The sequence below is a fragment of the Ictidomys tridecemlineatus genome, chromosome 3, assembly GCF_052094955.1.
Source record: "Ictidomys tridecemlineatus isolate mIctTri1 chromosome 3, mIctTri1.hap1, whole genome shotgun sequence".
Classification (NCBI taxonomy): domain Eukaryota; kingdom Metazoa; phylum Chordata; class Mammalia; order Rodentia; family Sciuridae; genus Ictidomys; species Ictidomys tridecemlineatus.
In genome coordinates this window covers 207,214,789-207,227,230 of record NC_135479.1, presented here as the reverse complement: position 1 = coordinate 207,227,230, position 12,442 = coordinate 207,214,789, and the positions used below count along the sequence as shown (strand labels likewise).

The window sequence follows — 12,442 nt, the reverse complement described above, 5'->3', positions numbered from 1 at the left end:
CTGTTGTTTTAAAGTTTTAAGTCTTAGAGTAATCTGTTGCACAGCCGTGGATAGCTAACACAATGAGGATGTTTACATTCATGCTTGGATATGCACAGAACATTCCTGGAAAGAGATATTTAGTGGTTATCTAAAGAAACAAACAAAAAAACAGGAAAGCTGGACCTCCAAGGTAGACGAAGACATATTTCATTGTATTATATCTTCATGTGTGTAAGTTTTGTTATGTTACTGTATCATCTTTTAAATAAATAGTAGGTCCATTTCACAGTTGAGAGATCAGGGAACCTTTAAGGAGTGGGGCCATGGGAGGTCACAAAAGAAATCCATGGGCCACATGAACATATTGTTCCAAATTCTGTATGAACCTATTTAATGTATATTTTATTTTTACTTTACTTAAATAAAAAGTATGGACTTCATAAGCAAAATACATTTTTTAATATTTATTTTTTTAGTTATGTGGTGCTGAGGATCGAATCCAGGGCCTCACACGCACTAGGTGCACACTCTATCACTGAGCCACAACCCCAGCCTGCAAAATACATTTCTAACTTTATATATATATACACACACACACACACATACATACTACATACATACGTGTGTGTGTGTGTGTGTGTGTATATATGATGTTTAGTGTCTTAAATATTTCTTGCTGTGATAGAACCTTTGGGTTCTTTATTCAGAGCCATTTCCCTTTTTCTATAAAGAAAACTCCAGTTCTTTAAGGATGTTAGTGCATCTTGCCCAGGGTGATGAGTCAAAGTAGGTCTTGGGGGTCACCAAACCTTCTCTTACAGGGCCCAACAGTAAATATCCCAGGCTTTGTGGCCCACAGAGTCTCTGTCCCATGACTCCGTTTTGCTGTTGCAGGGAAAGCAGTCATAAATAAAACATGTGAGTATAATTAAGGCTGGGTCCAGGAAAAGGAGAAAAACCTTTATTGAGGGGCACTGACAGTGGAATGTATCTCTGTGTGTCCTGAAATCTCCTTCTTTTGCTATTCTTTCAACCATTTACAAAGGGAAGAAGCGTTCTTAGGTTGCAGGTGGACAAAAGCAGCTGGCAGCCTGGTTTTGACCTGTTAGACATCATTTGCTGACCCTGGTCTAAGCCACACTGGTCACACCCTTCCACCTCAGCCCACCCCAGCCCACTCCACACTCCCAATCCCTGGGGCCTAGGTAGGACCTGCAGGGGGCCGGGCACGAAGCCAGCCCCAGCCAAGGGGACGGAAGGAAAGTCCCCTCCAGTTGTGGGGAGGGGCCCTTCCCCTGATTCCTCCAGGTTGGGGGACAAAGCCCCAGCCCTTCCCCGTCTTCCTGCACCAGATGTTGGATCAGATCTGACGCTGGAGGCTAAAGGAGCCAGCTTTTGATGATCAAGGGAGAGAGAACACACAGAGTCAGTCTGTGCCCTCCGTGGTGGCTAAATTGCTGCATCCCATTTCTTGTAAGGATAAGAACAAACTGTAGTTTAAACCCACTTGTTAGCAGCTCATCTACTGACTGCAGCCAAACACAGTCCTAACACCAGGGAGCTCCCGCTGCAGGCCCCTCAGCCTCCCGCTCACCCCCACGCTCCTTCCCTTCACATGTGCACTAACTGGGATCTCTCAAGTGCCAGGCGCTGCGCTAAAGCCTAGAGAACAGAGACGGATAAAGCAACTCGGTCTTTGCCACTCGGCTCCAGCGCAGGGGAGACGTGACGTTCGCATGAGGTATTACACTGCTCATTATCCGTCCTTTGTAACAGAAGCTACGCTCTGGGAGGCAAGGACCTTCTCAGTCTTTCTGCTATGGTGTGAATCTGTCCCCTAAAGTTCACGTGCTGGCAGCTATACTCCAAACTCAGATGTTCGTGGTATTTAGAAGTGAGAGTGGGCCCTCATGATGGTAATCAGTAACTCTATCAACTGGATGAGGAAGAGATCCTTGAGTTGGCAGCACTCTAAAACTCAGTCTTCTATGTGATACCCACCACCAAGTTATGATACATCTGTCCTTCACCAGATAGATGCCAAGAAGGGGCTGGCACCATGTTCTTGAACTTTCCGGCCTCCAGAACTATGAACTAAATAAACTTCTATTCTTTATCAATTACCTAGCCTTGGGTATTTTGTTATAGCAACAGAATAGGCTAAGACACTTGCCAATACGCTCCAAGATTCTAGCATGGTTTCCAACACACGGCCCTTCATGGGTGTGGAATGAGACTGGCACAAGGCTTCAGATTCCAGGCTTCTCTAAGAATGGGAAAGAGCGTGGGCTGATTCCTGATACACATTCCTTCAAATCCTTGGTTTTACCTAGGCACGTGAAATGAAAAGGGTAAATTTACACACTTGGAGGACCCAGTGTAGTATTTCTGAGGATATCCTGGCAACTTCAGAAGCCCGAGGAGATAGGATAGCTGAGTGCATCTCAGGGAGAAAGGCTGGCCACGTGAGACCAAGGACATGAGGGACACCAAGGGAGGGCTATGCTGAAGGCAAGGAACACAATTGCTACCGTGAAGCTCGCAGCCTTCAGCCCACACAGGGATGGGAGCAGCGGCCTGTGCACCAGGCAGGACAGAGCCCCAGCTCCCCAAGCTCCCAGCTCTGAAGCCCTGATGCTGACATCTCCAGGGAGGAAGCTCGCCTTGTGCCTATCACTAGGGGCACTGGACTGGGCTGGTGGGAACTGACCCGTGCCATGTCCAGGTTTTGCTTCTCAGTAGCTCTCACCTTGAACCCAGCCACCTACCTGTCGTCATCATCAGGAAGCACCAACCAAAAAGCGCCAACTGAGAGCCCACTGCTCGCCAGGTGGTGAGGCCAGAGGCAATCAGGACGGGGCTCTCAGTGTGGCCTCCGGGCCCGCATGGGCCCACACCGTGCCTTCATGCACGAAGTCAGCAAAACGTCCTGTCCTACCTATTTTCAGCATGAGTAACTGTACTGATTTCATATATGTAATTCACAAATGGGTTTTCTATGCTAATCAGGAAAAACCCACAAAACAGTGGTTTGAAGGGAGAATTCAAGGCACAGAAGCCCACCCTCACTCGTTTCCTCTAGAACACCCGGCACCCACACGGTTAGCAAAGCAGCCCCGGCTCGCTCCCAGGGAGATGTGTGCAGCAAGCCACAGCCGCTGGTCCACCCGGCCTCAGCCACTGGTCCCTCGGGTGCCTGTGGACCCCTGGTGTGGCAATGCAGCAGGTCCTCTTTTCTCTTTTTGGCATTTCTGGGTGACGATGCTTACTCGAAGGCCATGTCTGTCCCGAGTTTCATTTTGTTCCATCAGGTGTCTGTTTCACCTCTTTGAAGAATCCCAATGACGCAAGCGCATGAGCTCAGGGACTTGCTCTCCTTAAACACGGGCCGTCCACAGCACAGTTTAAGAAAGTCCTAGGCTGCGGCCCTGGATCACTCCCAGGTCACACAGAGCATTTTAAAGTCATGTAAAATTCGCCAGGAAGCCCATATTTCTGAGCACCCACTCCTAGCCCCTGCCTCAAAGTGCCCCTGCTGAATCAGACGTCACCAACCACTTCAGCTCTTGTGTCTTGTTTGCTGCTTCTGTGTTGTGTTGCCACTATATTGTTACCCTTTGTTGTTGTGAGTAAAGAAGGAAAAAACTTCTCTCACAAAATATGACTGGGGGGTTGGTTACCTTGGAATGGGATGATATAGTTAATGCTTCTTTAGGGGAGAAAAAAAAACTAAAAATTAGCATGATCCACGATTGATTTGCCACAGGATCATTCACGGAGGACTTGCTGGGCTGTTGTATGGGGTTCTGGCTCTTTTACAAGAATACAGCCGTGTATCCTTACAGAAGAAAATGAAGGCAGCTAACAACAGGTTGACTTTCATCAAGATGGGAGTATAATCCATCAGGTAGCTAAAATCAGAAGGCAACTGGAAGCAATTAGAATTACTATTATGGGGCTGGGGTTGTGGCTCAGAGGTAGAGTGTCGCCTAGTGCGTGTAAGGCCCTGGGTTCGATCCTCAGCACCACATAAAAATAAATAAAGGTATTGTGTCCAACTACAACTAAAAAAATAAATATTTTTTTAAAAAAGAATTACTATTACAGGTTACTAGGTCTCTTTCTGGTATCTTTTTGTAACCAATATGTTTGTTTTTAAGAATAGGAAGAAAAGTAAAAGTTAAAGCTCACAAATAGAATGTGGCTTAATTAATTTTAAAATGTGTTTCCTAGGCCTCATATGAAGGCTGGAGGGACTCTTCCTACAGAGCAGTTCTGTGAATTCTATGTTCCAGCTACACCGCAGAACACCCGCTATTACAACAAATCCCATGCTATATGTATGATGATAATGCACATTTTGAAAACCTTATTGTTAAAATTTTTTAAAAGGTCGAAATAAATAAATAAATGCCATTAGGTCCAAAGTGGGGGAACCCTACCCACCATGAGTACTTAACAAAACCCAGGTGACGTGTCCACTGTGAAATGCAGGCTCCACCTCAAACCGAGCCCAAGAAGGAACCCAGAAAAGGCTAAATCTGGCAAAGAAATCTGCATCTGAGCCAGGTTAAGTACTTTAAATCAACTATTACAAACGCAGAGGATACGGCAGCCCAAAGGTCTTCTTTGCTTGTTCATTGCTTTCGTGGTCTCATTAGTCCCTCTGTGTCCCCCTTTATTTTTACGGAGAATGATGAGTGGATGGGAAGAAACTGAGACGGCTTACTGAGATGAGGCACATCTTAAGAGAATCTCAGAAGTTAGCTGGCCTCACTGTTTGCTTCCCTGAAGGAAAATCATAAATAAAAAGGACACTAGAACACCCAGCCAAGTACTGCATGGAGGTTGAGCTGCCCTGGCCTTCGCCTACAGTCACTCCTGATCAGCATTGAGAAAAGGAACTGTTTTCACTTTTTACGACACTCTTATTCCCCAAAGAATGGACGGACGTAATTAGACACCTAGAGGAATTTTCTCTTCAAAAAGAAATGGAGACAGTCTCCATACAGAATCAACGGAAGCATAAAGGAGCTGGGCAGACATAGCAATGAACACCCAAATCGACACCATGCTTACTTCAAGACAAGCAGAGCTCAAAAGGCTTTATGGAATCTATACTTGAATCTCCACAATAACCACAGGAGGTAGGTCCTATCATTGTCCCCGTTTTGCTCAAGAGATAACAAAGGCACAGAAGGGCTGAATACCTTCCTTGCCCACGGTCGGTCACACGGTAAGAAAGTTGCAGAGCTAGGATTTGATTCCAGCCCCACAGGCTCTGAAGTGCCCGTTTTTTACTACAATACTATACTCATACAGACTGTCACCCATTCAGACTTTCCTCTGGCCCACACCTGCATTCTGTCCTGGACATCATGATACATTTCACGCAGTCCAGAAAAGAGACAAGGACAGTGCCATGTGTGCATGAAACGTCAACAGAGGGACATCCAACCCAGACTTCGGTGGAAAAGCCTCCCCAGAAGTCCACGCTGACTCCTGGACATGCAGCCAACCATCAGGACGCAGACAGGGACAGGGATAAGTGGGAGCGATGCCTTTCAGGCAGAGGGCACAGTGTGTGCGACATTTCAAGGCGGGAAGGAATAAATACCAAGAATGACACCACAGTGCCATGAGTGACACAAGATGGGGACTCCCCAGCAATACCCAGGAAAGGCCAGAGAGAAAGGGGGAGGGTTCACATCATGAAGGGCTTGTGCTTGGCTCCGGAATATGGGTTCACCTAAAGTTCTGCAATAAACAACTAAATAATTGTACACTAAGAAGCAAAATGATTGGGTTTTTCCTGGCTCACGGGTGATTTAGAAGGGACTACATTGAAGAGACAGAAACAAGAGAAAGGTAAGAAGCTGTACCATTTGCTGGAATCCTGCAGCCATGCCACCAGAGCAATGGAAAGTTCCTTAAACCAAGTAGGTCTGAACCGACCGGCAGCACACACCCAGTCTTCCCACAGCCTTCCTAGGGCTTGTGCCCTCGGGTTATGCCCCAATGCATCATTTGATGTTTTATTCCAGCGTCTTAAAAAAAAAAAATGCTGCCGGGAACAGCCCCTTCTCACCATAGAATGAACACAAGCCTGCTTCTCCCCAAGTTCTTTGCCACTTAAACACTTCTTGAAATTCTGATATGAATCATTTTGGGAACCCCACCACCACCACCCCTTTACTTATTAACATTTCAGCCCAGGAAGTTTAGGCCACAACAGGCTTGTATAAGCCTGAAAGTATTTCTAAAGGATTAGAATTCAACGCGTAATGCACATTCTTGATCTTATTATCTCCAGCTTCCCAGGGGTCTGGCCAAAGTTCTTCAGAATGGCCTTTTTTTTTTTTTTTTAACAAAGCTTCTGGTGAGAGCAGCTACTGGACTTTGCCCATGTATTTTTGGAGGAACCTGGTAAAAACACTTATTTAAACTCAAGACATCCTTCCTCTTGTCTCCTCCATCTTTTCTCTACAGACTCCTTCACACATTAAATCACTGCTCTCTTCCCAACTGAAATAAGATAGAATCTCTCTCTCTCTCTCTCTCTCTCTCTCTCTCTCTCTCTCTCTCTCTCTCTCTCACACACACACACACACACACACACACAGAGAGAGAGAGAGAGAGAGAGAGAGAGAGAGAGAGAGAGGCAGATGATTGTCAAGTCAGCAGCCTCTTGCATTCTTTCAAAGTAAATGGTGAGATGTTCAGTGACAACGATAATAGGCAAATAAGTTTCCCGTTTCCTCCCGAACGCACTGGGGTTCTTAAAACGGAATTGCTTTTTGAAACTTAAAACTGTTGACCAGCTCTGGGCCTTGGGATCTCAGTCCTGGGGCTGCTTCTCACACTGAACCTACCAGTTTGCATTGTTTCACTTCAGGGATCAGAGTTTGCTTTGGCAAAAATCCTTGCAACACCAATGGGGCGTGTCACTTTTGATCCGTCCCGCCCCCCCCCCAGTTAATTCTTTAGTAACCTCCCGACCAGGGGGTCCAGTTAGATTTTCAGGACAAAAACGGTGGAATGCTGACCCCACACCCGCACTACCCACCGCCTTGGCCCTAGCCCTCCCCCAAATGCTCCTGCAACTCTTCTTGAAAACCTAGTTGGGGAGGTGGAAGCGCCTGGTGACAGTTAGGACACGGGGGAGGAAGGAATCCGAGGGGACCAAGACGAGAGAAGACGTCCTAAAATTTGGGGGAAGCGAAATTTACCTTGACGAAGAGGGTGATGTCGTGCTCCTGCCCCGGGTCCCCCTCCTCCGACGCCTCGCCGTTCTCGCGGCGGCCGTTCTCGCGCGCCGGCTCGTCGCTGCCCTGCGCGCTGCCCTCCTCCGCCAGGTGGTTGCTGAGCTTGGCCTCGGGCTCCTCGGGCTCCTCGGGCCCCGTCTCCTCGGCCACCTCCCGATCCTGGGTGCCGTCCGGGGGCCCCTCCTCTCCCCCAACTGCCGAGGCGTCCTCGCTCGGGGTCGGCTCTCGCCTCTCGTCTTCCGCCTCCATCTCCTTCTGGCCCCCACCCGAGTCCCCATCCTGGCCAGCATCTGCCTTCGCGTCCCCAGGCACCGCTTCTCCGGACCCCACCTCCCCCGTGGCTCCTGCAGACTCTTCCGGGCTGGGCCCCCCGGTTTCCGCGACAGCGACCTCAGTGGTCTCGCACTGGGACTGGGGACTCTGTTGCTCCCGGTCCTGGTCCTGGAGCTCACCGTCTGCCTCTAGCGCCCCTCCCGCCAGCCCCTGGGCGTCCATGCTGTCCCCTGAAAGTCCCTGGGCGTCTATGATGACCCCCGGAGCCTCTAGCCCGTGCTCCGTCTCCTCCTGCGCCGCTGGGATCCCGGGGTCCCCGGACTCCCCAGACTCCCCGGACACCCCCTGAGCCTCCCCTGCGGCCTCGCCCTGCACGCCGCACTCCGGGCTCGCCTCCTCCACCTGCCCGTCCGCCGCCTCCCCTCCCGGGGGAGCCTCGGCGCCCCGCGGTTCACCCTCCTCCGCCTCGGTTTGCGCTCCCCCTGGGCCGCGCGTCTCTGTCCCGGGGCCACTGCCCGCTCCCGGCGACAACTCCCCCGTACACCCTGAGTCCGGCCCGCCGCCTTCTTCCTCCTGGTCCGCCGCTGTCGCCGCTGCGCCCGCCCCCTCTCCCCCGGGCGCCTCCGCGGCGCCCTCGCTCGCCTCCCGCCCCTCCGCCTCCTGGCCTATGGCCCCGGCTTTGCCCGGTCGCTCGGCCAGAAGCGCTGGGTCCTCGGGCGGCCCCTGGGGACCCGAAGCGCCACCCTCTGGCTCGGTAGCCTCAGCCATGGCCACAGATTCTTGTCCTTGACCCGAGACCCTTCCTTGACGCAGCAGAGGTGCTGGTGGCGCCTAGCGAGGAGCGAGGTGCGGGGACTGCTGCGCCCTCTCCGGGAGGTCGCCCCACTGAGGACTCTGACCGCCAAAGTTTCGTGCGGAGCGAATTCCTCTCTGCCCCAAGACGCTGCGCCCCTTCTCGCTGGCTTAAGGACTGTGGGCTCTTCTAGTGATTCTCCCGTTTTTTCACCCGACTGCAGTCTGGACGCGGAACCTGGAGGTGCAGCGCAGGCACCTTTGAAGTGCCCGACCCGCTGTCCACTGCGCTGGGGTTGATCCGAAGTCCTTGGAGCCAATTCCATCCCCCTGAGGTTTGGGCGGGGTTTGCGTCCCCCCTCCCATCTTTGGGTGGCCTGGGAGCCTGGCCAATGATAGCCTTCCTGTGGTCCTTGTGGATTTTAATGAAAAGATTCTGATTCTACTGGGCTCTTGGTGTTTTCTGGAACCGTTTCAAGTTCCATAGACATTTAAATCACCCTCAGAAACACACCCTGGCACTTAAACTCCTAATTTCCACCTCGCCCCTGAAGTGAAGCATTGAGCAGTTCAGATGCCCAACAGATGATGTCCACGTTGTACCTTGTGTCCAAGGGCAAGGGTCCCTGAGAAAAGGAACAGGGGAGACCACAGTAGGCGGCCTTCCAATTTCAGCAGAGCCCTGCTGAGAGGTTGCAGAAGCCTGAAGAGAGAAGCAAAAGGAGCCAGATGAGACCTGTGGTGAGAGATGTGTCCATCTCTCCAGGCATGCATGACAGGTACTGTGAGCCCTGCACTGGGAGATCTTAATACTTAACGGTACTGTTCTCTGAAGCACTGCGAGTCTGTGTACCTCGTGGACTCTCCCAGATTTTTTTTTAACTTCATGACACCTTTTTGCCCTCGGTGTTGTGTGTTAAGGGTTTGGAAAGCTGGATGTAGGAAGGGAAAAATCCAAGAAGCTAGAGACAGGAACGGCGGAATTCATTGCACTAGCAGTATTCCAGGATCACAGACCAGATTCCTTCTCTATAAAATGGAATATGTGTTTTAAAAGAAAAATTAAGAACGAAAGAGAGAGAACCGTTCCAAACTAAAACTAGTCAAGAACACAATAAAACAAAGCTTTAGACCAATATCTACTAAGAACACAGATGAAAAATTTCTCAACAAACCACTAGAAAATAAAATTCAACAGCACGTCAGAAAGATCATATGCTGTGATCAAGTTGGTTGCACTCCAGGGATGCAAGGATGGTTCAACATATGCAAATCGATGAACTTAATGCATAGCATCAATAGAACGAAAAATGAAAATCATAGGATCCTCTTAATTAGATGGAGAAAAAGCATTTGATAAAATTCAGTATTCCTTTATGTTAAAATCTCTGAACAAATGAGGTATAGAAAGATCCTATTTCAATATGATAAAGGCCATCTCTGGCAAACCCAAAGCCAATATCTTATTGAATGGGGAAAGTGGGAAGCACATCCTCTAAGATCAGGAACAAGACAAGCCTGTCAGCTCTCTCTGCTCTTATTCAGTATAGTACTAGAAATTTTAACCACAGCAGTTAGGCAAGAGAAAGACGTAAAGGGCATACAAATAGAAAGGGAGGAAGTAAAATGATCCCTGTCTGCAGACAATATGATAGGAAAACCTAAAACCTGCACCAGAGACTATTAGAACTGATAAACAGATTCAGTAAAGTAACAGGTTTCAGAATCAACGTATAAAAATCAGTAGCTTTTGTATACATCAGTAATGAATTTGCTAAGAAAGAAAGCACAAAAGCAATCCCATTTGCATTAGCTACAAAAATAAAACCACCTAGGAATAAATTTAGTCAAGGAAATAAAAGAACTCTACAGTGCAATTTACAAAACAGTGATGAAATGAATTGAAGAAGACCCCCAAAATGGAAAGGTTTCCATGTTTTTTTGTTTGTTTGTTTGTTTGTTTGTGCTGGAGATTGAACCCAGGGATTTGTGCATATGAGGCAAGCACTCTGGTAACTGAGCTATATCCCCATACCAGGTTCCCATGTTTATGGATTGAAAGAACTAATATTGTTGAAATGTCAATACTGTTGGAATGACCTACAGATTCAACGCAATCCCCATCAAAACAGAATAGAGATCCCCACAATAAACCCACATATCTACAGTCAACTGATTTTAGACAGAGGCACCAAAAAAAAATGCATGTCACAGGGCAGCCTTTCTGATAAATGGTGCAGGGGAAGCCAGATGGCCACATGCAGAGGACTCACATTTGATCCTACTTCTCACCCTGCAGAAAAATCCACTCAAAATGGATCAAAACCCTAAATGAGAGATCTGAAACTACTAGAAGAAAATGTAAAGGAAACACTTTAATATATTGGTCCAGGCAGTCAGGTTTTTGGATAGGACCTCAAAAGCATAGAAAACAAGGATAAAAATCCACAAATGAGATGACATCAAACTAAAAAGCAAAGCAAATCTTCAACAGAGTGGAGAGACAATCTACAGCAGAAAATATATAGGATAAATATTTCCCACCATTTGTCTGTACGAAGGTTATAGAATATAGAAGGATTTTCATCATAACTTTCTTTTTGTGTATTTATTTTATTGACTTGTAGTCATTGTACATATTAATAGTGTTCAGTGTAATATTTCCATACCTGTAATATTTCCATACCAATTTCCATTTCCCCTAACTTTCCCAACTAGTAACCACTGTTCTACTTTAGTTGTTGTTGTTGTTGTTGTTGTTGTTGTTGTTGTTTTTAGCTTTCACATATGCTGTGGTTTGGATGCAAGGTGTCCCTCAAAAGCTCACATGTGAGACAATGCGAGAAGGTTCAGAGGAAGAAGATTGGGTTGTGAGAGTCTTAACCCAATCAGTGATTAATTCCCTGATAAGGATTAACTGAGTGGTAACTGAAGTGATAAGGTTTGGCTAGAGGAAGTGGGAATTGGGGACATGGCTTTGGGGTATATATTTATATCTGGCCAGTGGAGTCTCTCTCCTGATCACCATGTGAGCAACATCCCTCTGTCACACTCTTTGACCATGATGTCCTGCCTCACCTCGAGCCCTGAGGAACAGAGCCTGTTGTCTGTGGATTGAGACCTCTGAAACCGTGAGCCCCCAAATAAACTCTTCCTCCTCTGAAGTCATTCTGGTTGGGTCTCTTAGTCACAGTGAAAAAGCCGACTCAAAAAACACATGAGAGAGAACATGTGGTACTTGCCTTTCTGTGTCTGGTTTATTTCACTTAACATAATGTCCTCCAGTTCCATCATTTTGCTGAAAATGGCAGAACTTCCTTCTTCATAGATGAATAATATTCCATGCATGTTATCTCTCACATTTTTGTTTACAATGAAAAGCATGTAGTGAGCCTACTATGAGGCAGGCTAGCTCTGTGGAATATAGTAAGGAACTAAATTACCCAAGAGAATGCCATCTAAGGAAAGGAAGAGAGACCTGAGCTGGCGCCCCCTGCTCCCTCCATGATGCCTCCCTCCGTGGGATGATACATGAGAAGCACTTCGTCAGATGCCAACACCTCTATTCTGCAACACCATCCTCCAGAACAGTGAGAAGGAAATTAGTTAATTTTCTTATTTATGTTTAATTACCCAGTCTGTGGGCCTCTATCATGAGAGCCCCAAACAGACTAAGATAACAGGACAGGAGCCCAGAGACACTCAGCTTCATGTCACCTTCTCCAGGGTCGTACCCTCCTGGAAAGGAACAAGATAGAGACACATCTTTGAGTAGATGCCCCAAAGCAGCAACTACTCAACATATGTCCCCATATAGGTGAGGTAATCAGATGTGTGGGGCACAGATCTGCTCCAAAACAGGAGTCCTGGTGCACTCACCAGACCAAGAAAGCAGCCGTCACCTTTGTCCCTTAAGCAAGAAGCCAGCACCGTCAGCCCCACAGCACACACACCACAGGTTTAGAGTCCCTTATGAGGACATCTCAGGGCCAGATGTGTTTCAGAACACAGCAACGTGGAAAAAATGATTGAGCGTCCATACTGCATATTACATAACACAACGACACACCACCCTGCGATCAAGCACATTAATATTTCTGCAGTGACACAGGCGGACCTCACGTTAGGCA

At 47.9% G+C, this 12,442-nt stretch overlaps 1 protein-coding gene across 3 annotated transcripts in view; it reads right to left on the bottom strand.

The window, feature by feature from the left end:
• The window catches only part of Clic6 (chloride intracellular channel 6), a 41,915-nt gene extending 33,282 nt beyond the window's left edge, over positions 1-8,633 (bottom strand). The window contains exon 1 of one of the 3 annotated variants that reach the window (XM_005323595.4): positions 7,212-8,633. In XM_005323595.4, coding sequence (XP_005323652.2) covers positions 7,212-8,288 — 1,077 coding nt within the window. In that variant the 5' untranslated portion in view covers positions 8,289-8,633. Of the gene's footprint in view, positions 1-5,864; positions 5,993-6,070; positions 6,095-7,211 lie in introns of those variants that run through there. The other 2 variants (XM_040287019.2, XM_078044594.1) reach the window with 2 other exon arrangements.
• Positions 8,634-12,442: the final 3,809 nt, after the last annotated feature.